Source organism: Halichoerus grypus, chromosome 5, assembly GCF_964656455.1.
Source record: "Halichoerus grypus chromosome 5, mHalGry1.hap1.1, whole genome shotgun sequence".
Taxonomy (NCBI): Eukaryota; Metazoa; Chordata; class Mammalia; order Carnivora; family Phocidae; genus Halichoerus; species Halichoerus grypus.
This window is the reverse complement of record NC_135716.1, coordinates 159,124,004-159,151,046: the sequence shown is the minus strand read 5'-3', so window position 1 is coordinate 159,151,046 and position 27,043 is coordinate 159,124,004. Positions and strand designations below refer to the sequence as shown.

The 27,043-nt window shown below is 43.3% G+C and overlaps 1 protein-coding gene across 3 annotated transcripts; it reads right to left on the bottom strand.

Annotated features, from left to right (window-relative positions):
* Positions 1 to 2,746: 2,746 nt before the first annotated feature.
* MEAF6 (MYST/Esa1 associated factor 6) lies at positions 2,747 to 27,005 on the bottom strand. Of its 3 annotated transcripts, none has more exons than XR_004925594.2 (8): positions 26,844 to 27,005; positions 25,507 to 25,622; positions 22,395 to 22,482; positions 22,201 to 22,246; positions 11,729 to 11,921; positions 7,865 to 7,922; positions 7,209 to 7,242; positions 2,747 to 5,865 (listed from the first exon to the last, which is right to left on the bottom strand). XR_004925594.2 is itself a non-coding variant. In XM_036119074.2 (8 exons), exons 1-8 carry the CDS (start codon positions 26,931 to 26,933, stop codon positions 5,857 to 5,859), a joined length of 606 nt encoding a protein of 201 aa, XP_035974967.1. In that variant the 5' UTR covers positions 26,934 to 27,004; the 3' UTR covers positions 2,747 to 5,856. The 3 variants fall into 3 exon arrangements, 2 of the variants coding, with proteins under 2 accessions (XP_035974967.1, XP_035974968.1); XM_036119074.2 differs by lacking the exon at positions 7,865 to 7,922 and adding an exon at positions 8,028 to 8,057 and having other exon boundaries at positions 26,844 to 27,004; XM_036119075.2 differs by lacking the exon at positions 7,865 to 7,922.
* Positions 27,006 to 27,043: the final 38 nt, after the last annotated feature.

Below are 27,043 nucleotides of genomic sequence, written 5' to 3'. Positions count from 1 at the left end.
CACAAAAGAGGTATGAGGTTCACACGGGCTCGAGGGAAGGCCAGGTGGCAGGGCTGGAACAGAGCCTGAGAGCCCACTTCAAGCCACCACAGCGCTGAGGGGACCCCACTCCGATGGCTGTTGCCCTGCGTGCCCTTTCCTCCTCTGCCTTCCTGGTTCCAGGAGCCGAGACGCTGATGGGGAAACCTGTGAGTATGCAAATCCCTGCACTGTTGGGAAATGATCCTGGGGAGCTCCCAGAGGATGGCCTCCTGCCAGCCCCTCCCCAACCCCCGCAGGACCCCCACCTCACCCTGGGGCCCTCACCAGCAGGGGCCTGACCCCGGGTCTTCTTGCGAGGTTAACCTCTGTGCTGGGGGCACAGGGGGACTACGGAACCTTGGCCTCCCTGGCAGAGAACGAACTGGCCCCACATGGATGAAACTCCCTTCCTTGGGTGTCCCCACCCACTCTGCCCCCACCCCACTTCACTGGCCAGAGGAAAACCCAGCGGTCCCTAAAGGTCTGGGAAATTTCAACAAGGAGCCAGAGAGCTCTGAGGCTTCTGGGGAGCGGCTCTCCCAGGCCCCACGCCCCCAGTGTGCTAGCCCCTCAAACATTGCTGGTCCCCTGCAGGGCGGTCAGTGTGGGGCAGTAACTGCGAAGAGGCCACCGCTGACCACCACTGCTGCCACTTCCTGCCCTACACAGAAGGGCAGGACCCCTGTGCGGAAGGCGGGGCTCGGGTCTCCGCCAGAGAAACGGGGGGGTCAGTGGGACACAGAGCTCGGAGTTGGGAGGGGATGGAGCCGGCACCTCACACCCTGGGCCTCGCTGCTCCCCAAAGGCTCCTGCCCCCAAATAAGGCAGTCCCCGGACCCTAGCACTTCTGCTCCAGGGCTTCTCAAATCTCTGGCTCATTTTTTTTTCCCCCTGGACCACGGCAGAGTGGGTGGAGTAGAGGGTGGTGAGTAAGAGCCTGTTCTGGGGACCTCCTTGTTCATGGGAAGGGTGTGGGAGATTTGGCTGAAGAGACAGGAAGTAGAGCTCTACCATTAAGGAAACTCAGGCCATCCCAGGCCATGGTATGTAAATCCTTCCAGCTAGTTCCTGGATGGGGAGGAGGCCCCAGGCTGTCATCCTGGGATGTGGCCTTTTGAAGGCCATCTCAAGGCAGGTACTGGCCACGTTAAATTGCTCACCCATCTAAGAAACAGCTGCAAAACTACATAGAAGAAAAGGATCAGGCAACCCACCCCACCCCACACCGGGTTGGGCACGTTGCTGGGTCTGGGAAGGGTCCAAGGGCTCTGATTCGCACGGCTCTCCAGATTAGAGCCCCACTAAAGGCCAGGGGCGCTTGTGGGGCTCTGCCTGCCACCTGCCGGCGCCTCCCGGTACGACTGTCAGCACTGGCCTGAACGAAGTGCCTAGAGACAAGCATCTTCAATAGGATCTGAAAACAAGACTCTAAAGAGAGTAATATGTAAGTGTTAAGGCAAAAATGGGAATTCTTTTTTCTTTGCTGTTTTTTTTTTTTTTAATTTAAGCTCTACGCCCAGTGTGGAGCTTGAACTCCTGACCCTGAGATCAAGAGTCGCACATTCCATGGACTGAGCCAGCCAGGTGCCCCTAAAATGGGAATTCTTAATGGCATTTGCAGCTGCACCCCCGAAACCAACATCAGAGGCATCAGTCCTGCCTTTTGCAAAGCTGAAAGCTCCAGAAAATTCCAACTGTTATGGGTAACAAATTACCCAAGAAAAGTCCTCAGGAACTGGAGAAATAAGAAGGAATAGAAAAGGAGAAAAAACACAAATATTCACATTTAAAAAGTGATCTGGGCAATAAAGTCACAGTGAGATCCGTGTTTTAACCCTTTGACACATCCCAAATGGCTCAGCAGTCCCACCACTAAGAATCATATTTACAAAATGTAAGGCACTGCAACACTGCCCGAAATGGCAAAAGAGAACAAACCAGCATTAATGCCACCAGTAGAGGGCTGGGTGAATAAATTGTGGTGTACGCACATAAAGGAATGTTAAGTAGCCAACAGAAATGAGGTTTATAAGCTGCATTTATAGCACGCTTTCTAAGCTGTATTCCTAGGTGAAAAAAGTATGCTACCATTTTTGTAATAGGCACATGCCTGTGTGCATATTGCTCATATGTGTTCAAAGCTCCTCTGGAAGGGCACGCAAGGAACCGCCTCTGGGAAGGACAACTGGGCGCGGAGGGACGGCTGACTGACTTTTTTCATTGACCATACTCCCGTACTATTTGAATATATGCCATTTGCACGTATTATTTATTCAAATTAAATCTTTTAATGCCTCCTTAGGGAACAGAAGTTATGGAGGTGGGGATCTGAGGAGGGTTCTATCAGCTAGGGCCTCCAAAGGCTATTCTTGTCCACGAACAGTAAACACTGAGAGCATACACACCCCCAACACATATACGTTGTTAAATCAGGATAACTGCCCGTTTTGAAGATCAAAATGGTTGAAGTGCAGCAACTGCTTGTGGTTCAACCTAATGTTTATTTATCAAGTATCTACATGTACTAATGAATATTTATGTATATTTTATAACACATTCAGAGTGACAACTAAAAAAGGCTGAGTCAGAAAATACATACAAATTGAAGGCCTGATATGTGCCCCCCCAACCCCTTCCCAAGCCATGGGCCATCCTCCATACCCTCCTCCTTGGGGACCACCGCCCTGCGCTGAAGCGGGGGTCGGAATCAACACCACAGCCCATCTTAGCAGTGAAAACTTTTACTCTACAGATGGAGTGTTCCAAAGTGAAAATTGTTTCCAATCCTGAATCCAATTCACTTAGAAAATTCAGACACGGTAACATTTACACGAACACAGGAATGAGAATCCCAGTGCCTTCTCCTCAGTCACCTTCCCAGGCCCCACGCAGGGCAGCAGCCCGGTGAAGGACGTGCGTACAAAGACGCACGCTCGCGCTCACGCTCCACTCGGGCCCCGTGCAGTGGCCCTGGCAGCGGGCTGCAGACGTGCACTTTTACACACAGTCACACCTCAGTAGTTGGGAGTGAGGCTGAGGGGCAGAGAAGTCAGAATAGAAGCAAAAACTAGGTCGCAGTGTTTCAAAACAGCGCATTTACTCCTTTCAAAGTTAGGCCATTTAAATACTTGTTTCCATTCCCTTATTCATCACACAGGTCAAGGTATCAACAATCCTCCTTGTAGGATACTTACAGACTATTCTATAGCACCCGAAGGCTCCATTTCTCAAAGCACTCCAGAGGCCCCCAAGACACGGACAGCAGCTCTGAACGCCCGTGCTCTCGGCCCACGCCGGCCCTTCCCTCTCAGGCCCTCCTGTTGGCCCCACAGCGCCACCGGTCTTCTCCTTTGCGGGCTGTCCCTGCTCTCCATCTTCCCTTGCAGGGTCTGATGCTATTTAGAACATTTGGAGTTTCAACAAAATAAACGATTTCCTGGAAGAGCAAGCATACTTAAGACTCCCTCAGGAGCCATGTACAGTCACCATCGTCCCAGGAGAAGACATGAAATAGAACTACCAAGGGCCTGGATTTTTTTAAATGCCTTATAACCACCAACAGGAGCGAAGGACAACTTCTTCCCATTGTGGAGATGAGAAGGCTAAAGGCCTAAAGCAAAATACTATTCCTGACCCCAATAATCAGGTGAAGGCCTGCCTAGAAGGGGTCCTGGCAGCCATTCTGGCAGGGTCACTGGTCACGTCTAAGTTTGTCAAACTAACTTAGTTAATAACCAAAGTGACAAATATCACAAGCACGGTAGGCATCTCTTAGGGTTTCTGCCTAAACCTCCCCAATTTAGAGAACATAAGCAGTCTCTTGAGACTTAAATATCTTCAGTCTGTAGCCAGCTTACAGGAAAACTTTGGAGGTCCCCTAATCAATGACTGAAAACTACACAGAGAAAATAAGTATAAAGCAAGCAGCCTACCTCTAACCATGATCATAGACATACGTGTGTATTCATATACACAGGTATGTTTTTACATAATACAGCTTTTTAAGAGCAATCCCACCAGATCTCAAGCAAATGTCAAACTATGAGAGAAATATTCTCAGGTTTGCTGTGTGCTCTCCTCTGGGCCACGGAGACTGCAGGAAGCCCCACTTCTCTCTCCCGGGAAAGGAGAGAAACTGACAAAGGAGGGAACAGATGTCTTCTGGTCCCCATGGTTTTTGGCTTTATAATTGTTTCTCTCTTTTTTTAGGGAACAATCTAAATATAAGAAACTATTTTCTTAAAAACCCTGACATTGGAGTTCTGCTACCAAAGACATCTAATTAGCCACAGAGTCCAAAAAAAAAAAAAAAAAGTTTATTTGAGAAGAGTGAAAGCTTTTGCACATCTGACAAGGTAGACTCGTTTTGCTAACAGACGCCATCCGAATTCAGCTCTACCAATATTATCACAATGGAACATATTTGCTCTAACAAAGATATGGGCCTAAGTCAAGGACTATGACTAGACAGCATCAAAGGAAAGATGGGGCCCCAAATCTTAACCCCTAGACTGATTCGCAACATAGGATTTCAGTCAAACACTCCTCATGCAGTGGTTCTCAACCTGGCTTCTTATCAGAATCCCAGGGACTCTTTGGACGGAAATCCCAGTCACTAGACTGTCCTCCAGCCGGAGTCTCTGGGGTTGGGACCCAGGCATCAGTAGGTCCTTAAGCTTCCCAGGTGACTCCCATGAGCAGCCGAGGTCGAGCACCACTCTAGAGGCAGGTAACAGTTCAACAAATCGGCAAGTTCCCCAGCCCGGCCAGCCCTGTGAGGAAGGGGGTCTGCTGGGCATCGCTAGCTCTTGCAGATCCTATCTCTCACTCTGCTCCAGAACTCCGTAACGTTACCAGCTTTGGGTGCAATGTTGAGCCTTTCCATATGCCTTAATGATTTTCAGAGCAATGTTTAATCAGGCAGATACCAGCAAAGAAAGAAAAATGGAAAAAGGAAGAAATTTCCATAAGGCATGATACTATGAATAAATAAAATAAGTGAAAAAACAATCTCAGGTTTAAAAGTAAAGCATGAGAAGTCAACACCTGCGAAATTTTATTTATATAAAAGAATAAAAATATCTATTTTAAAAGGATTGATTTAAACTTAGGTTTTTCAGCTTTTCCTGTTCCTTGAACATGAAACTGCCTCCAACGCAGAAAGATTTAAGATAGGTAATTATTAAATAAACCCTCTTTACCTTCCCCCTGCAAAAACACAGAGCCAAGTTCCCCATTTTCTTTATGGTAAACCAGATTATTTTCAGTGAAGACTATTGGCAACTGCATGAAGCAGATGATCAGATATGTCGGCAGGAAGGTATGAGCTGTACAACGGCATTACAAAAAGTCCCCAAAGAAAAGAAGATGGTAAAAACAATAGAAAAATAATAAAACACAAACAAAATAAGAAAATGCCCAATATTTACAGCCTCCCTCTGAAACGTGACCTATGTTCTACCTTCAGCATAAAACAAAACCAGAGAACATTTCTCAATGGGTATCGTAGATGAAGCTGGTGCCAGCCAGTTTGGGGGGACACATTCATTCCAAGAAGGGAGAAATGCACAGTTAGCAACTTGCTGGAATTATAACCATGTCTTGGTCTTCTTGCAGTTCTGTTACTAAAAATGACACACAGTAAATGATCCAATGTAGTCTTACAGAAATGACTTGTCACCACGTTTCAGAACAAACTATTCAGAGTCACAGGCACTGGGTCTGGGAAAGCAGAGGTGGATGGCCGCGCACTCAGGTGAGCGATATGTATCTTTGTGAGGTTGGAGCAGGGAAGCAGGGCTCTACAGCCTGGAAGCTTCTGAACTAATGAGTCTTCTAATAGTCCTAAAGAGAGAAAAACAGAGTCCCAACTTACTCTCAGAACATTAGCTGGAACTTAAGAAGAAATTCATTAACAACCTGCTAGGGGATTGCTCTATGGGCAAAGATGCTACTTCAAATGCAACAGACAATACTTCACATCTGAAAATGTCCCGTCTTCCAAGTCCACAGAGGGACCGAAACATCAGTTCTGCCCTTGTTAGGTCCCCTGAGCTCACCAATCAAAAAAAAACAAAACCTCTGAAACAAATAATGCAATATATGTTAAGAAAAAAAAAAAAGAAGATAGCGGGAGGGGAAGAATGAAGGGGGGATATCGGAGGGGTGGACGAACCATGAGAGACGATGGACTCTGAAAAACAAACTGAGGGTTCTAGAGGGGAGGGGGGTGGGAGGATGGGTTAGCCTGGTGATGGGTATTGAGGAGGGCACGTTCTGCATGGAGCACTGGGTGTTATGCACAAACAATGAATCATGGAACACTACATCTAAAACTAATGATGGAATGTATGGGGATTAACATAATAAAACAATTTTTTAAAAATAAAAATAAAAAAAATAGTAATCTAGGTGTTGCTGCGAAGGCATTTTGTAGATGTGATTAAGATCTACAACCAGTTAGCTTTAAGTCAAGGAAATTATCCTGGATGGTGTGTGTGTATGTTGGGGCGGGGATGGGGGAACTGACTGAATCATTTGAAAGACCTGGAGACCAAAACAGAAGTTTCTTTGAACAAATTCCACCCGTGGACTATCCCTTCAGCGCCTGCCTGAGAGTTCCAGCCAGCCTTCCTTGTGACCTGCTCTGTAGATTCCAGATCTGCCTAGCCAGCAGGAAAACCTTGGTCCAGAAAAATGTTAATTTCCAGCAAGAGGGGAATGGTTAAGTAAACTACAGTACCTCCCTGATTTAGGATTATGCAGCTATCAAAAGTATATTTATAAAGTGCTTAACAAAAGAGCAATGCTTATGCTGTCATTTGAAATAACAAACAATGATCACACTATGTTTTTAAGAAGTGTGTATGATTTAAATAAAGTTCAAAAATAGGCAAAAAAACAAAAAACAAAAAAAATAAAAACTAGTAGTAACAATTCAATTCATTCTTTAATCAAAGGGAAATTTTCTTCAGTAAAAATGTGTGACCCCTCTCTCTATCCAAAATATAAAAAAACCTAAATAACACCTAAAAGTTGAAGTGTATCCAAATGGGTACACCCCTCCCCAGCCTTTAAAATGAGAGTTGTAACCTGAGATTAGGAACACTCAGCTCTGAAGACAAACACATTTTTCTAATCATCTACAAAATCACCAGCCTCTCTGAAATGGTCTGGCTGATACTTACAGCTCGTGGTTTTTTGTTTAACTTCAGATCAATCCTGCGATAGAAAAGATAAAACATATTCGCATTTTAATTTACAGAAAGAGGGGCCAGGAATCAGCTACTGCATATGGCACAAGCTATAACAAAGACTATTTGGTTAAGTAAAACCCACATTCTTCATTAGACTATGTCATATTTAGTTGTTTACCCAGATATTATTAAGCAAGTATTTAAAAACATAAGCAGATACTCTCGCCACAAGGCAAACTGAGATGACAAAAAGAAATATACAGCCGTTATGAAAGCCATATAATTTTAAAACTATTCAAAACTACACGTTAAAGAGATTGGATTACGAGGGCATGCTCTATGTTAATGTGTTAGCTTTGTAACTATATCACTGATAATCACTGAGACACATCATGATTAAGAACAGGAAAGAGACTAGGAGTTTGTATTTCTGGACATGAAACACAAAAGAAATTACACAAATTTCAATTTTTAAATCTTTCCAAAGCAAAATATCAAGATCTTAAACTATTAATCTCCTTATGAAGCAAAGTCAGAAAATCAATTTAAATGTGAATTAAAGTAAAGGTTATCTATTTTTAAAGAAATTAAAATGCATAAAAGTGAAGTTTACTTAATTTTGCTTAAGTTATTAAATAAAATGTTACCTCCATCACGTTTTTCTGTTTTTAAAAAAAACTTCCCAGCCTAACCTAATATACATACCTACAATTAAACAGATAAACTATGGGTTAGAAAGGTCTCAAAAAGGCATATTGGTCTCTACACACTAAACAACACAGCACAAATACTAATTCAAATCAAACTTACTCAAAGTCATAATCAAACATGCCAGACGGGCTGAGGGGCAGCATTTGAAAGGAAGAAAGCAATAGAAATTAATACACTAATTGAATAAATTAGTCGATTAGCCACCCTAGCAAGATTCGTAGAAACAAAATCAGCTTTAAGAATCTTAAGCCATAAAGTTTCAAACATCAAAGCACCAAAGATTCTGCAGTTGGGAGAGTCCCTTCCCTCACTGGGTTTTGTATCAGAAGAACAGACTATGAAAGGAAAAGTTATTTCATTAGAAAATGAGGTACCTGCAGGCCATCTATTAGCTGCCAGATTCAGAGTTAGAACTTTTAAAATACGTAATTATAGTGAAAAATATAAATAGGGCATTAGAAGAAATAGAGAAAGAAGGGTTTAGTCATATATTGAAAGGGTGCTTTGAAGAGGGTACTAACAAATCAGCACAATACACTTTGACTAACATAAAAGATAAAAACATTATACATTTTTTAAAAGAAAACATTTTGCAACTTTTAACTCAAGTTGTAAGTTCTAAGAATGTCCAGGGAACATGGGACTCTTTTTTAGAGCATTCATCCTAGAAAGCCAAGGGTCAAATGAATAAACTTCGGTGACAGTCTTGTTCCAGAAAACTGCAGGGTCACATCACTTTGCCCCTGAATTGGTGATGGCAGGTAACTGTTTATGTCAGGGCTAGTATTAAGAACACCCAAATCTACAGCCCCCCTAGTAAGACAAAGGACAGCTGACATCCACCAGCACCTGAGCCTCAGGGATCTGGAAGGGAACAATGCAGAGGAGGCGCCTGTTTAGGACATCGCTGCTAACAGGCCATGGTCTGGGCAGACCTCCAAAGCAAACATTAACCCTGAGCATGACACCAGCTCTTTGGCTGGCTCCAACAACTTTCACACTGTAGACAGGTGCTAAAACAATATGCAAAATGCTCTATTTTCCTCCTGGCCCATGTCTGCAAGAGTGAAGCTGGAAGAAAGCGTAACTTCAATATCTCTTATGCAACTGCCTCACTTAAGTCATCTGAGGAATTACCAAAATTTAACTTTTAGGGACGCCTGGCTGGCTCAGTTGGAAGAGCCGGAAGAGATCTCTTGATCTCGGGGTTGTGGGTTCGAGCCCCACGTTGGGTGTGGAGATTACTTAAAATAAATAAAACTTAAAAAAAAATTTAATTTTCAGCCTAACTTAATTTTGTTCGCAAATTAGACTGTACCTACTTAATGAAAATGTCACAAACTACCTAGAAGAATTCTAGAGTTTTGTGTATTAGTAAAAACCTCTAAGAGCCGCTATAAGTTATTATTTCAATTTTTTTCTTTAAAGGCACTGGGACTTATTATTCAGATATCATGTAAAATATAAGAATTCAGAACACTGTGATCATGTATGAATGCTAAAAATTATTTGACAAATGTTCATATTCCTCAAGAGGACAAATCCGTAAGTTACTCCTTTTTGCTACAGTACCGAATTCATTTCCATCTGCTTTACTCACCCCTAAACAGTGCCTGGCACACAGTAGGCATTCAGACATTTGTTGAAATAATTTACCACTGACTTTATCTGAGGGGGCGTGGCAAGTTGGGAGGAGAAACAAGGACTGTACTGAATGCAAATGTACAAATATGTATGAACGAAGTGCTCCATCCTCCCACAATCTGAAAGAGCCACAAAGACATGAGTCGGGGACAAGGGGTTTGGACATTTCCTTACTGAAGATGGCAGGAATCTGAGAACCTTCACTGGCCCCTGAGATGCCACTCTGGTGCACTGAACCTTTTTATACAGAAAGAAGGCAAATCAGCTTCACTCTGCTCCCTTGGGGCACGTAGGCGCCTATGGCCAAGGGAAAAGGCCAGCCAGATATTAAGCCAGGGGGATGACAAAAGGATCTTGCTTTCCAAACAGAAAACACCATTTGTGAAAGCAGTAAGTAACATCCAAGATCTTTATAAATCCTTCTATTTTTCTGGAAGGAGTTAGCTCTGGGAGCCAGAGGGAAAAAGGGTAGGAAGAAGTGCTGTTCCTATGGAAATCTACTAGAAACCTACAGGAGGAAGTTAAGTTCATGCCTAATTCCCTTTTATCAGTCAGCTGACCATGGCATTAAAAAAAGGGAAGTATCACCTACAATAAACAGTAGCTATCTATTGTATCACTAATGGAAAAAATGTCCCAGAAACTTCAAGGAATTGTCCCCCTACTCTAGACACTGTGAAACAGGAAAAGAATCATTACTTTAAAATAACACTGGAGTGACTTTAATAAAAGCAACACAGAGCATGGCATTTAATTACCTTAACAATTTAAAAAAATATTTTAAGAGTAATACTGGTTCCCTGCTGTTTGTGATTAGCCAGCATTAGTCCTACCACAGTGATCAAATAGCCTATATAACCTTACACACAAAAAAAGATGTGCAATTTTTGCTATTTCTTACTGCAGTCATGAGATTGGCATAGTGATTTTCGGTTTGCAGGAAAGTGTTAAGCAGCGATCTTGGGTCACTTTTTGGAGGAAATACTATTTCTGCAGTCTAAAAACCACCACCACCATTGACAAGAAAAGTTCTTACAAGAATTAGAGAATCTGTTGATGCCTAGGAGGCTTAAGCCAGTTCAAGTTCATTCTATATTATCCCCATGTGCCATAACCACAAAGCTAACACCATGGATGCCTTGGGTGCATGAAGGAATATCCCACAGGTCTGCAGAGCAACCCAACCCAGAAGGGCACCGGAGGACAGGGAACCCCGCCCCTTCCTTGCTTGCGCCCTTTCACCTCAGTATGTAAGCTCCCAAGAGGAGCAGGACAAAAGCCAGCCTATGGACACCTGGTTTTCATGCCTGCCAGAAGAAAGTTTGAGGTCAGGGCAAGAATGCTCACTCTAGAAGCTATGCATCACCCTCTCTGAGTACAGCTGTGTAATTTCCAATTATCTGAGTTAATAGGCCCTGGTATTATCATACAAACCCCAGGCAGAGTGAATGCTAAAATCCTCTCTGGGTGACACCTGACCTCTCTGTCCACTGATGTCATTCCTATCTCATTACGCACTGTAAAAAAACAAAAACAAAAACACACACAGTGGACAAACATTATCTAGAAAGGTACTCTCATATCTTATATACACTTTATATTATTCCTCTCTGATATCTGAAATCAGCATATTACAGAGATATATAAAACAAAGAAATCATAAGCAATCAAACACCTTGTATTTAAAAGGAAAAAAAGGCATGTCAGATCAGCTCTGTCCACCCACAAGGGAGTAAGTGTAAGCAGGGACCAGGATTAGGAGCAAAAGACTCTCTCCCACTTGGCAGCTTCCCAACATGTACTAGTGCCACATTCCAAGTCCAACTTTACAGACTTCCCCCTTTCCTCCTCAGCTTCACCGTATTAAACAAAGTGTTTATGGAATGAAATTCTTCTACACTAGAAACAGTGAGAAGGCTGTCTTCCTTCACCTTTAGTCTAATGCCCACCCATTCCTCCACTGGAGAAAACTTCGCCTGTTTCATTTGGACCAGAGCAATTTCTCCCCATCTGCAACAGAAAGGCGGCACCAATCCTGACGAATTTTTCCTCTAGTGAAGTCCCTTTGCAGCAATAGTCATGGCAGCTCTGGGCAGGGGAGTGGGGGTGGCGGGGCGGGGCAGCGGGGCAGGGAGGTGGGGGTCCCTGCCACTGACCTGTGTCGGTTTTTATTCTTTCGTTTTTTATGGCTGCCGTGATGACCCCCTGAGGAAGTAGAAGAAGCAGCCTTCTGAGGCTTCACTCCCTGCACAGATCCGTCCAGGTCCTCAGGGTCCTCCTGGCTGGGCTCATTCTCCTGATTGTGGAAGTCTGGAGAAGTATCACTTTCCGTCCCACTTCCTGGCTCCCCTGGAGGGAATAAACACAAGTCCCAGAAGCATCAGCAGCACTCCTCAGACAGTCTGTCCGTCAGCCAGGAATGATGTTGTTGAGCACTAACAGATAAAAAAAGCGATGCTTTCCCATCTTCCAGGACCATTCTAACCGACAGAAAAATACGTGCTGACAGAGAAGATATGTGCAGTCAAAGCATCAAAGTTACCAGAGTTCAGGAAACACAAGTAATCTGAAACAGTGTAACCAGAAGCAACCTACCTAAGGACAGCTGGGGGATGGGACCATACAAGCAGAAGTCCCTCCTCCTGGCTGCATAAAGGTCACTTAAACAGCAAAATCCACTAATGGGATTAATAATTATACAAGAAGCCTGGGTTCCTTCCCCAAACCATACAGGAATCCTGTCTATCAAGAAAGGGGGCTCAAGAGGATAGGAGCCCCATTACTCTGAGAAATCTTAAGAATAGTATTTAAGGGATGCCTGGATGGCTGTCGGTTAAGCATCTGCCTTTGGCTCAGGTCATGATTCCGTGGAACGCTGCTTCTCCCTCTGCCTCTTTTTCCTATCTTAAAGGTAGTTCCTGGGGCGCCTGGGTGGTCAGTCATTAAGCATCTGCCTTCGGCTCAGGTCGTGATCCTGGGATCCTGGGATCGAGCCCCACATCGGGCTCCCTACTCGGCGGGAAGCCTGCTTCTCCCTCTCCCACTCCCCCTGCTTGTGTTCCCTCTCTCGCTGTGTCTCTCTCCGTCAAATAAATAAATAAAATCTTAAAAAAAAAATTGGAAAATAAACTTCGAAACTTACTACCCAAAACTACAGTAACCAAGACTGTGTGGTACTGGCATAAGAAGAGACATAATCAACAGAATTCAAAGTCCAGATATAAACCTTTACAGTTAGGGTCAAATGGCTTTCAAGGGTGACAAGACAATTCAATGAATCGTATTTTTGATAAATAATGCTGGGACAACTGGACATTCTCAAAGAAAAGAATGAAGTTGGATCCCTATCTCACACCATCACAAAAATTAACTCAAAATGTATCAGAGGCCTAAATGTAAGAGCTAAAAACATACAACTCTTAGAACCCATTTGATTAGGCAAATGGGTTTCTTTGATATGACCACAGAAGGAAGCCTAACAAGAAAAAATATATAAATATGTGACCCTCATACATTGCTGATGGGAACAGAAAATGGTGCAGCCACCTTGCAAACTGTTTGGCAGTTCCCCAAAGGCTAAGGACAGCATTACTAAATGATCCAGCAATTCCACTCCTAGGTATATACCCAAGAGAAATGAAAACAGGTTCACACAAAACTTGTCATGAATATTCACAGCAGTATTATACCTAGTAGCCAAAAGACCACTAACTGACGAATACATAAATAAAATGTGGTACAACCATACAATGGAGTACTGTTCAGCATTAAAAAGAAATGTAATAGTAATACATGTTTTGTTTAGGGGTTTTTTTCCTTGGTGTGATTATAGTGGTAAGAGCCTATCGCTTATAGAACTACCGTATAACCCAGCAATCCTACCTGTGGGTATTTATCCAAAAGAACTGAAATCAGGATTTTGAAGAGATACCTGCACTCCCATGTCCACTGAAGCATTATTCACATTACCCAAGGTGTGAAAACCACCTAAATGTCCATCAATGCATGAATGGATAAAGAAAATGTGGTATATAAATATAGTGGAATATATTATTCAGCCTTAAAAAAAAGAAGGAAATCCTGTCTTATGCTACAACACAGATGAACCAGGAGGAGATCATGCTAAATGAAATAAACCAGTCGCAGAAGAACAAATACTGCATGGTTCTATTTATGTGAGGTATCTACAATAGCCAAACTCATGGAAGCAGAGAGTAGAATGGTGGCTGCCAGGTGGAGGGAGAAATGGGGAGTAGAAAGTTTCAGTTACACATGAATAGGCTCTAGAGATCTGCTGTACAGTACTGTACCAGTAGTTAACAATACTGTGTTAGGCACTTAAAAATCTGTGGAAGTCAGGGCCCCCGGCTGGCTCAGTCGGTAGAGCACACTACTCTTAATCTCAGGTTGTGAGTTCAAGCCCCACACTGAGTGTGGAGCCTACTTAAAAAAAAAAAAAAATCCTGTGGAACTTGTTTTAATGTTCTTGTTTAAAAAAAAAAAAAAGATTTTATTTATTTGAGAGAGATCACAGAGGGAGAGGGAGAAGCCAACTCACCGCAGAGCGGAGAGCCCGATGCGGGGCTCGATCCCAGGACCCTGAGATCATGACCTCAACCGAAGGCAGATGCTTAACCGACTGAGCCACCCAGGTGTCCCTGTTTTTAGTGTCCTTACCACAATTTTTAAAAACCTACCATTTGGAGATACATATTGAAACATGAATATACAAGAAAATGGCATGATGTCTAGGATTTTCAATGTGACACAGGAGGTGGAAGTGAGAGTAGGTCGGGTATGGAGAGGGCACTGACCATGGTCTGGGATTTGGGGCAGTGTGATGGGTACATAGGGGTTTGTTTCTTTTACCTTCTTTATTTGTATAGATTCAAAAACTCACTTTAATAAAGAGTTAAAAAGTATTCACTTTTTCCTGTAGTTTATCTCGATAATATCTATAACAGGCCTTCCCAAGCTATGCTTCTAGGACTATAAATGGTGATACTCTTTTTGGAAAAGTCTAGGGTGTTTTCCAAAACCAAAAACCTATTCCCTGATTCTCCAGACACCAATAATTTGATTCTATTCTGACACTTATTACCAGAATTAGGGCAGACCCACAGGTTAAGGGCTCAGTCCCACAAGCGTGCCCCCCCACTTCAAATACCAGGCCTCTCATACTTCTGACCAATGAGCTATAAATCAGGGGTACCCTAAACCCCCTCTTCAGGTTTCATAATTTGCTACAATGTCCATCAGCCCCAAGAACTCAGGAATATGATTTATTTACTGTTAATGGTCTATTATAAAGGATACAACTCAGCAACAGCCAAATGCACAGGGCAAGGTATGGGGAGGGGCGGGGAGCTGCCATGCCTTCTCTGAGCACACCACCCTCCTAGCACCTCTTTTCATTCACCAACAAAAGCTCAAAAGTTTAGATTTTTTTTTTTTAAGATTTTATTTATTTGAGAGCGTGCATGCTCGTGCACAAGTCGGGGGGAGGGGCACAGGGAGAAGCAGACTCCCCGCTCAGCGGGGAGGCTGATGCAGGGCTCAATCCCAGGACCCTGAGATCATGACCTAAGCCAAAGTCAGACACTTAACTGACTGAACCACCCAGGCACCCCATAGTTTAGGGGTTTTTAAGAAAGTTTCTTTATGCAGTCATGATTAATTAAGTCATTGGCTACTGGTGATTAACTCAGTCTCTAGCCCTCCTCCCCTCTCTGAGGTTTGGGGTAAGGCTGAAAATTCTAAGCCCCCATCCTGAAGCCCTCTAGGAGCCTTCAGGCCTCAGTCATCTCCATTAGCATTCAAAAAAAATTGTCTTTTAAAGATTTTATTTATTCATTTGAGACACAGAGATACAGAGAGAGAGAGACAGCATGAGCAGAGGGAGAGGCAGAGGGAGAGGGAGAAGCAGCTCCCCGCTGAGCCAGGAGCCTGATGTGGGGCCCGATCCCAGGACCCTGGGATCATGACCTGAGCTGAAGGCAGACGCTTAACCATCTGAGCCACCCAGGCACTCCAACATTGAAAAATTTCTTTTGTATGCAGTGTATGCTAGTCATTCCTATCACTCTGGAGATTCCAAGGGTTTTAGGAACTGTGTGCCAGAGCAGGGGACAAAGACCAAATATATATTCCCCACTATACCACAGAAAATAACTGTGCTATATCTATGAACATCACCCCTTGACACAGTGATGCCACTTCCGGGACACCCTCCTATAGAAGTAGAAAGTCCGTTACAAACAAGCCAGTGTACAAGGACGCTTACTGCAACATTGTTTACAGTGGGGAAAATGGAGACAGTGTGAACACTCACCAAGGGGGGAGGCACAGCCAGACGGCTGGGTATTTTCAGCTTTTGAAAAGAATGTGAGATTATAACAATAGCTAACAGAGTCCTTACTAGAAGCCAGGCACACTGTTCTATATACTTTAAATATATCTTACCTATAACCCTCACAGAAACCTCTACACCTATGATGACCATTTGACAGAGAAGGGAACTGAGGAGGCTGGAGTTTAAGAAACCTGCCCAAGGTCACATAGCTAATAAGGGAAAGAGTCGGGATTCACATTCAAAGACAGTTTGGCTCCAAAGCCCACGCTCTTCATCACTACTCTATACGCTTCTCTCTGGATGCACTCAACCTGTAGGAGCATATGCGATAAGTGAAAAAGCAGATAATATGTACTGTTAGATCCAATTTTTCTTAAAAATAAAAAAAAATCCCTATGACATAACTAAAATTCCAAGTGAAAAAAAAACCCAACTCTGTGTGTCTGAGTGTGTGTGCGCGTGTGTGTGTGTCCAGGAGGATGTGTTAGGATATCAAGCTGTTAATGTTGGGGCTGAAAAAGAACACGAGGTAATTAACCTGTCCCATATTCACCTCTAAATAGTTTGACTTAGTACAATCAGAATATAATACTTTTCTAATTAAAAAAAAACCTCTAACAAAATATAAAAAGAGGAGTCTAAAATGGAGAAGTATGATTAGGACAGCCTTCTTCTCTGATAGCCAGTCCTGTTCTTATGTAGGTAAAAAATGTCATCTCTAAAACTGCAAATGGTGGAGGTACTGGTTAGGGAGGGAATAGGCTGATGGGGCATGAGGTTACAAAAGCTTTGGATCATAGACAGGGTGACAGAAGGGGCACAGAACTGAGTAGGGGCTGGGCACAGGAAGAGAGGAACTAAAAAGGTGGGAGACAAGTAAGAAAGGTAAGTTAGATACAGCAAATTCTGCCTACATTGCAATTCTATTAAATGGCATTAATGAACTAAACCAACTATTTCCTCATTTTGGACCAGCGGCTATGGGAGTACTGAGTAAATGGATGAGTCCGTCATATTCTGTAAGCACCCATGAGCAAACACACACAAAAGAGTGTAAATCAAATCAAAGCCCTATGAAGGGAGAATCCACCTGTGCTACTTCTCTGAAGCGGTAACATCTGTTACTTTGGGGCAGTAACAGATGCCCCAAAGGACTGATATGAATATTAAATATCATGGGAGCCAGAGAAGAAAGAATGGATTATTCAGGAAAAGCTTCACTGAGGAGGTGGAATTTAAGCCGGACCTTGAAAAATGAGAAGCCAAAATAAGTACAAAAGATAGCACAAGCAAAAGTGCAGAGAGAAAACACAAGGTACATGTGGGACAAACGAATCAAACAACATCTCTTAAGCAGATGGCTTGAGAAATGAGAGATGAAATAGCACGACAGGGTAAGAAGAGCCGTGAGTGTCAGATTAAGGGATCTGACCTACGGAGACAGTGTGAGATGGTTAAAAGATCTGACTTGTTGCTTAACCTTTCAGACCCTGTTTCTCCATCTGTAAAATGGGAAATCTTTCTCTACACCGAATATCCCTTATAGACAAGGCATTGGGGTCGACACTGGAGCTACGGCAATGTTCCCTACTTTCAAGGAGCCTATGATCTGTACCTATCCCTCAAGAAGTAGCTTTAAGGAATAAATGAGATAAATGCAAGTGGCTGAGTAGTATCTAGAACACAGTAAGTGTTCAAGTCTCAATATCCTTGAGATCTACAAACATGCAAGTCAAATTCTAAACAGTAGACAATTTGCCATAAAATAGTTGCTAACAGGACATAAGGCAAAGTCATCGAGTATTTCTAAACAGAGAAGTGATATCAAACAATGAATGTTTCCTGAGTTCTCTGTACAAACCCATGTTTTAGGATTATCGGGCTAGAAGTGGTTTATAAGAGGGACTGTAGCCAGGGAGACTAAACACTGTTAAAATACAAAGTTTGACCACAAAGTAGGAATAATTGTCTTTTTTTTTTTTTTTTAGATTTTATTTATTTATTTGAGAGAGAGTGAGAGAGAGAGAGCACAAGAGGAGGGAGGGTCAGAGGGAGAAGGAGCCTGACGCAGGGCTCGGTCCTGAGATTCCAGAATCATGACCCGAGCTGAAAGCAGACACTTAACCGACTGAGCCACCCAGGCACCCTAATAATTGTCTCTTCTTGGTTCATGAAAGCAGGAGAGGAGTGAGAGCAAAAGAGGTGGGTTACAACACCCCAAAGGGCAGCAGCGAGTCAGTCAACCCTATGATGCTGTCACCAGGAAAAGACACCTAAGTTCATTTCTCACTGACATGTAAGTAAGAAACTTGTTTTTAGAGTAAAGAATGCCAGATTTTGATTAAGTATAATACGACAAATGAGACACTCTACTTATTTAAACACAAAACAAAAAACGCCTATTGAATCGTGCCAAAGCACTAACTTTGATCAGCACAAAAACTTTAAAGGAGGAAAGAAAGATATCCAACAATGCTTCATGCAGCCATTTACTTATCCACTGGAATGATGTAAGTGCTGAGGAAAGATCTGGTTTGATGAAAGCTTCAGGTAAGTCTGATAAAACAAACAGCAGAAACTAGGTTGATCCTTTAAAGGAAACTGGATAAAATCTGCCTGTTTGTTTTTATTCTTTTTACAAAAACACACAATGCTTCACTAATTTGCATAAAATTCCCCTTTGGGGACCATGCTAATCCACTCTATCATTCTAGTTTGGGTACGTAAGCCAAAGAAAGCAGAAAGTAATGCATTTTTAAAGAAAATTTTCAGAATGGTTTGAACTCCCAAAATCCTTGAGATCTAAGAATGTGTAACTCCAAATTCTAAGAGAAAAGAATGTGTACTTCATCACCATCAAAAATCAAGAACCAGGAGTCATTCTGCAAGATTTGTTATACAGAAATTCTGAGACATTGGAGAGATTCTGTACAAAGGATAAAGAGCAAAAGGTGAAGCAGACCATTCCTCTGATGGAATTAAAGCTTGGTTTGAATCACCTGGGTCTTTCAGGGACCCTCAACTTGGTTTAAAGAGGTCTAAACACCCAGCAGAAGAAAACATTAAGTCTTCAGAAGATGGCACCTTCATCTTCCCCCCTCAAATTATTCTATAAATACTTGAGGTTACAATGAGCACTACACAGTCCAAAAAACCAGGCACACAGGGAAATTAGACTTCATGAGTAATAACCAGCAGAAGCAACACACAACAGAAACACGTCTTTAAGGACTTCAGAGGTTGAAATTAAACACAGAATATACAACAACCGGGCTTACTCTGCTTAAAGAAGTAAAAGAAAGTTTAATAATAATTGCAGAGAAAGCTACTGAAAAATTACATAGCAGATTTTAGAAATAATTAAGTGGAATTTCTGGAAATTAAAAATGTAATAACAAAAATTTTTTAAATCAAGGAAAGGTTTAACAGCAAGTCAGACTCAACTGAAAAGAGATTTAGTGAACCGTCAGGTGGCCCAGAGGCAAAGACAGAAGACATGGAAGGGCTAATAAAAGACATAAAGAATACAATGAGAAAGTTTAAGATACATGTAAGCAGAGTAGAAGAGATGGGACAGAGCTCAGAGCAAATGCAGCATCTTAAGAGGTAATAGCTGGGAATTTTCCAGAACTGATGAAAATTACTAAGCCACCATTTCAAGAAGTCCAATGAAACCCAAGCCAGATAATTACAAAGAAATTCATACTTAGACACATTATAGTTGACTGCAAAAAATCAAGATGAAAATAAACTCTTAAAAATAGCAGGAAGAGGGGCTCCTAGGTGGCTCAGTCAGTTAAGCATTTGCCTTCAGCTCAGGTCATGATCCCAGGGTCCTGGGATCGAGCCCCACATGGGGAACCTCTGCCCAGCAGGGAGCCTGCTTCTCCCTCTCCCTGTCTGCCGCTCTACCTACTTGTGCTCTCTCTCTGTCAAATAAATAAATAAAATCTTAAAAAAAAAAAAAAAATAGCAGGAAGAGGGGTGCCCAGGACGCTCAGTCAGTTAAGCATCCAACCCTTGATTTTGGCTCAGGTCATGATCTCAGAGTCCTGAGGTGGAGCCCCACATTGGACTCTGCACTCATCAAGGAGTCTGCTTGAGATTCTCTCTCCCTCTGCACGCCCCTCTAAAAAAAGGAACAGCAGGAGGAAATGGTAATGACAGGTGGTGAGACAGAACAGACAGAACGCAACAGAATTACTTCAAAGGGGCTCTGACCATTTGAACTGATAAACTTCACTATGTAATTCTCTATTTTAAAAAGAATTCAAAGCAGTTTACCAAGATTCATATAATAAAATCCAATAAAATAAATTTAAAATGAGACAAGTAAAACAAAGAGGAATAGAAGACTTAAGTAAGCTGAATGCAACACTAAGATTCATTCCCAAAATGCACGCTATAAATTCATACTCGCTTTCTAGAGGAGAACCACTAAACCTTTTAGCACCTATACAAAGAAACAGTCCGTTATCAGATATTCAGTAAAAACCAACTAGCTGTTCAAGGAAAACAACTATTCCTTTTTTTAAGATTTATTTATTTGAGAGAGAAGGAGAGAGAGTGCGCACATGTGCAAGCGGGGACAGGGGGAGAGGCAGAGGGAGAGAGAGAAGCAGACTCCCAGCTGAGTGGAGCACCCAACATGGGGCTCAATCTACTACCCTGAGATCATGACCTGAGCCGAAATCAAGAGCCAAAGGCTCAACCAACAGAGCCACCCAGGCTCCCCTCAGGAAAAACAACTATTCCTAAAAATCATAATTAGTAATGATAGTAAACATTTGCAACATTCTCTTACAATAAATACAGTAGCACATTTAACAGGACCAGAATATAATTCATCAAATACAACTTTATAGGGAAGACCAAGAAATATCAATATGACAAATTCCACGGATGTGACTCAATTCAAGGGGAAGATCTCGGGAATGGATGGCCTACACCTGCTTCAGAAAACCTTTAATACGTAAGTGCTTGTCTCAGCCAAGCTTCTGCAAGCTGTGGCTTTAAGACTCCTTGCCTCACGGGTACCTAGATGCAGCCATTCTGTGTGGCTAGTTAAGTACAAAGCCAGATGCTGAACCATCCACCAAGCCAGGAGGAGGATTATAGGCTTTTGTGAAAACTGAGGAGTCAGACATCATTCCATCTCAACTCACAGAAGTGAGGTCCAGGGTGTTCCTTAACCAATCTTATGACCTCAGAAAGCAGATAATACTAGCTCTACATTCTACAAATGGCAATTAATTGAAAAGAAATAAGATTTAACTTACTTAAGCCATAGTAAAAAAAAAAATCAAAAGGACTTGGTTTAATTGATTAGGTTGGCAGAAAGGAGTCAAAGATGCCTACAGAATTTCGAATGAGGGAGAAAAGAAGTACTATAACAGAAAAACTGAGCAGACAAGTTTTGAAGGAAACAGAACAGTTCGGTTTTAGATAAAATGTTTGAGCTTGAATATCTGAGCGGAAATGACTAGAAGACATTTTCTAGAATTTTCTAGATATTTAGAAATCTGTACACAGAGATAATAATCAAAGTCACTGAGTAGTTCTAATTCCCAAACTACCAAAATCCCTCTTCCTCAAACACTGGCCCAATGCAAACACAAAGACTGGATCCCACAAGATATACCATCTGAAAGAAGTAGATAGCTACAGCACAAAAAGCAGGTTATGTTTCAGAGTGACCCAGTGCACAGGAAGAGTGTCCAATACAGACAGCCACATAAAGTCTGACTCAGAAAGATAAATGTACAGATCTATATCCCATCACTAGACATTAGAACAGAATTAGACTATATGGCTTACCTACCGAGAATGATACAATTTCTTAACAAAGTAAATACTATCTACTCTGTGTTTTATATTTAAGAACACACAGGTACATTCTGTTCACAGGATCAGATTTTCCTAAGAATTATTAAATTGGGGACATGGAGATTTATCAGATATGTCTGAAATTTTCCATGATAAAAGGTTTTCTTTTTAAATTAAAAAAAAAAACACACACACACAAAAAACCCTCCCTGACACTTATCAGCAATGAAGACCTATCTTTGTGTCTTTCAGCAGCTAGAGTCAAACTCTGCATGACAGAAGAGGCAGGAAGGACATGGTAGTTTTTTCCTCAAAAAAAAAAAAGAGGATAAAAAGACATGATTAAGGAGACTCAAAAGGGTTCCTAACTTCTAGGTTGGATAGGAGTTAAATACAAGGGCTACTGTAGCTTAAAAATAAAGTAATAAAAAAGTAAAAAAATAAACTTACTCTTTTCAATGAGCTGATCCTGAACTCCTGCCAATGCACTTACTGCCTAAAAGAAAAAAACCACCCGTTACTAGAAAAATTATCACAGACCTCCGGAGAGCACTCAGACAGCAGGGAAAGAGAAAACTCGCAGAAATTTAACTGAGGAGTTCCTCCACGATGGGCCACAGAAAGATTCCCCCCACCTCACTTACAGCTGCTGAAGTAACTGAGGATTTACTGAAGAGCCGCTCAGCTTCCTTAAACTTCCGGTTCCTTCGATCGTTTTTGCTATTGGAGTTTCTAAAACACACACAAGAAACTCATAAGCACCAAGCTGTATCTATGGCTCAAGCTGAGGATGGCCCAGGACACATGTAAGGAACTCTCTCATTGTCTCTCTTTTTTAAATTACCAACTTTCACATGAAAATACCTCCATACCGTTTGGATTGACCAAAACGACCTTTACGCTGAATGCCTACACAGATAGCAACGGTTTCCAATACATGGCAGGTGCTCCACTATGGGACATTAGTTAGTTCACAGTCACTGCCATTTTAATATGTATTTATTTTGATACTTATTATTAAAAACAACTAGCACAGGCTAGTGATATGAAATGTTTCTGTCAAGTAAGCTTAACTGAAAAAATTTAATGAACACGGAGCGCCTGGCTGGCTCAGTGGAACATGCGACTCTTGATCTCGGGGTTTTGAGTTTGAGCCCCACCCTGGGTTTAGAGATTACTTAAAAAAATAAAATCTTTAGGGGCGCCTGGGTGGCTCAGTCGTTAAGCGTCTGCCTTCGGCTCAGGTCATGATCCCAGAGTCCTGGGATCGAGCCCCCACATCGGGCTCCCTGCTCTGCGGGAAGCCTGCTTCTCCCTCTCCCACTCCCCCGGCTTGTGTTTCCTCTCTTGCTGTGTCTCTCTCTGTCAAATAAATAAATAAAATCTTTAAAAAATAAATAAATAAAATAAAATCTTTAAAAAAAAAATTTAAAGAACAAACCAGGGTTCCTTAAGGAAATGGCTGGTATTAGTTCTGGGATAAGAAAAGGACAAGGTGAGTCTAAGACACCTTGTTGGGACAGAAAGCAACAAAGTGCTCGAAGACTGAAGGGTCAAGTCAAAAAGACAAAGGAATCAGCATGAGGAGGCTCCCTCTGTCCACATATGGGGCAAACCAAGCACTGAAAAGAATAATGATGGGTGTGTTTGCTTGGTCACTAAGCTGTATGTTTATGATGTATGCACTTCTCTGTATATATTTCAATAAGTTCATAGTAAAAAATAAGCCTCTATAAATAAAAAAGTGACAGCATTAGATTCCAACACTGATTTTTTTTTTTTTTTTAATCCACTGGTCTCTAATGATACTAAAGAGGGCCAGAGGGCACCTGGGTGGCTCAGTCGTTAAGCGTCTGCCTTCGTCTCCGGTCATGATCCCAGGGTCCTGGGATGGAGCCCCGCATCGGGCTCCCTGCTCAGCGGGAAGCCTGCTTCTCCCTCTCCCACTCCCCCTGCTTGTGTTCCTGCTCTCACTGTCTCTGTGTCAAATAAATAAATAAATCTTTAAAAAAAAAGAGAGAGAGAGAGAGAGAGGGGGCCAGAGATAGAGAACGAAAGAGAGAGAAGATATGAAGGGAAGATTCTTCTTTCCAAATGCCAGTAATCCACGTACAAGGATCAGAATCAGCAGTATATTAAGAGAGTCAGGTAAAAATCAACAATGGATATTAAAACCACTGAATAGAAATTTGGAGGAGCAATATATTCACACTGTCTAAAAGTATAGCCTCCAATTACAAAGAGAAAAAAATGAATTTTTAAAAGGGAGAAATCATATGCTCAAACTTCGTACCAATAAATGGAACAATATGACATTATGTGCCTCCCAGTATAATAGAGGTAAACAACACACCAGGCATACAAATCACTTATGTAAGATTTTTTCCAAAAATCCTTAAAGGATCTCTCATGAGGTCACAAAAAGAAAAATCTGGAATTGAGGCATTCCACAAGACAATGTCATGAACAACTTCACCACCAAAAAGGGTAGGAGACTCTCCTAAATGAAGAGTGGAAAGAGACGTAACAGCCAAATACAATACATGAACACTGAATGGATCAAAACAAGGCAGCAAAGCATGTTGGGGACAATTAGGGGAATTTGAAATAAAGACTATAGTAGATGATACTATGAGTATAATGCTAATTCTCTATGTGTGATAATTGTTCGTAGGAGGTAACTGCTGACATAATTATGGGCAAAGTGTCATGCTATCTACTTAAATGATTAGCAAAAAAAAAAAAAAGTGGGGGAAAGGGAAGATATAGCTATAAAGGGGTAGCAGGCGGAAGATCTTTGTGGTGATAAAATACTTCTGTATCTTGATTGCAGTGGTGCTTACAGGAATCTACACACAGTGACAGAACTACACATACACATTGTACCAATGTCAGTTTCCTGAGTTTGATATTCTACTACAGTTACATAAAATCCAACTATTGGGGAAGACTGGGTGAAGGGTACATGGGACCTCTCTAATTTGCTGCAACTTCCTATGTATCTGTAATTATATCAAAATTAAAAAAAAAAAAATTTTTAGAGAGGAGGGGGAGGGGCAGAGAGAGAGACAGAGAGAATCTTAAGCAGGCTCCACGCCCAGCACAGAGCCCAACATGGGGCTCGATCCCACGACCCTGAGATCATAACCTGAGCCGAAATCAAGAGCCGGATGCTTAACTGACTGAGCCACCCAGGTGCCTCTAAAAATTTTAAGTACAGATATAGGTGTGTGTATATTTATATACATTAGAGAGAAAGCAAATGTGGCTACATGGTAACAACTGATGAATGCAAGGGAAGGGTATCAAGCGTGCACAGTGCTATTTCAACTTGAAGTGTTTCAAATTTGAAAATTTTCAAAAAGCTTAGACAGTTTTCAAGAATAGTTATTACTAAATAAATTGTGGTATGGTTAGCACAGAGCTGTGGCAAATATTGTAAAGGTCAAACTCACGACTAATTAAAAAATGGAAAACACTAACAAAGTGGTATGTCAGGTATTGTCATTTGCTGTACTTTAACGCCTCACACAACCCTGTACCACCGGCCCGACTTTCCCTATTTCCCAGATGTAGGATTTGCCCACAATTACTCAGTGGGGCAGAGGCTGAGCCAGAGTCCAAGTGGAACCCCGGACGGCTTTCCACACCACCACTTTACTACTGCCTCCCTGCAAAGTTGCTAGCAAGAACACAGAAAGTCCAAAAAACAATTACTAGGGCACAATACCAACACCACAGGCTTCTGACACTCACTTCTGGTTGGTCAGATACCGATCCCAGCCACGAATAATATTGCCATACATCTGAGTGTCTTCCAGGTAGCTTCCTTCAAAAGCATAGATCTGTCTCTCCAAGTTTGCCAGTGTTTCCTGGGAGATGAAAAATAAGGAAATGGGTAATGTGTTTTAAATGCAAACGTTAACTCTGACTAAACCAAACTCTGATTATTAGCCTTAGACATTCAAGCTCCACTACACTAAGCCATCCCGGTTGGAAAGACAAGACATGGGGAGAGGAAGGCTGTTTTCAGACTAAGACAGTCTAGACCGTAGACCTGTCTTGTCGGAGCCCTTTGAGAATAGAAGGGAATGTACAGAGCCTGTCTCCAGAAAAATGTGCAAAATTTTGCATATGCTTCGCAGAGCTGGTGGAAACCCAGCTGTCAAGAACCCCCGCTCAGGCAGAACGTGAGCAGTCTGCACTCGCACGCACAAAGGTACCGCTACTGGGGAGAGGAAAGGGTGAGCAGCCTTCCAGCGCCAACTCGCTCCCCTCCCCGCAGGCTCTGAGAGAACGCCGGCACTAGGCTGTCAGTTGCCATGGAAACCTGGGAGGGCAGCTTCGGGTGAGATGGCCCTCCCCGGTGCCCAAGCCTAAACACGGGGGGGAGGGGGCGGCCACCAGGGTGTCTGGAACCCTGGGTGCATGTCACAGTTCTCAGTTCCCTGGACTGAGTCCTTTCCCCTCGCCTGTCACCTTCTAGATGTTACCCAAAACATCACAGCCATGCTCGTCAAAAGCCCCATCCAACACATCTCCTAGTCCTCAAAAGGACATGCGCCCCTCCATCCTCCAAAGGCCAGACAGGATGACTGGGTCCCCCTCCCACACTCGCCTCCTACCCCACCCCCTCCAAGCCCACTGGCAAAGCCCGAACCGGTCTCCTACGGCCCCCAGACACGCCCGAACCCACCCCTCAAAGACCACAGACCTGCCCGCCCTCACCCAGCCAGCAAAGGCCAAGGACACAACTGCCCCTATCCCCAAAGCTCACAGATATTCGCCTCCCTCGAGCTCCCACACAGAAGCCCCCACCCCAGGCGCCATCCCGCCTCCACGCCCCCGCCGGCCCCTTCCCCCTCCCCCGCTCCGTGCCCCGCCCCCCGGCCCCGGCTACCCGGCTCCGGAGTCGCGCAGCCGGGAAGCCGTGGCGCCGGCGGGCCGCGAAACGCGCAGCCGGCCTCAGGCCGCCGAGCTCCCGGCCGCCGCGTTGCGCCGGGGGAGTAACGGCCTGGCGCAATCGGGCCGGGGCCTGGAGGCGGGGGCGGGCGCGGAGCCACCACCGAGCGCCCCAGCTGCCGGCCCCTCACCGCCAGCTCCTGCTTCCGCTTCACGAGCTCCGCCAGCTCCCGCCGGGTGTCCGGGATCTGCGGCGGCGCCGCCTTGTTGTGCATCGCCATGTTGGGCTGAGGCGGGCGGCGGCGGCGCCAGGCTGGGGGCGGTCCCTGCGCGCCGCCGCCCGCTAGGGGGCGCCCGCGCCGCACTGCGCCTGCGCGCGCGGTTTCCGGAG

Excerpts from the sequence above, each read along its gene's own strand:
- MEAF6 (XM_036119074.2), bottom strand. The coding sequence starts at position 26,933 with ATGGCGATGCACAACAAGGCGGCGCCGCCGCAGATCCCGGACACCCGG. Across the intron at positions 22,483-25,506 it reads CGGTATCTGACCAACCAGAA|AAACTCCAATAGCAAAAACG; the intron begins GTGAGTGTCAGA and ends TGTGTGTTTTAG. Across the intron at positions 22,247-22,394 it reads CCTCAGTTACTTCAGCAGCT|GCAGTAAGTGCATTGGCAGG; the intron begins GTAAGTGAGGTG and ends TTTTTCTTTTAG.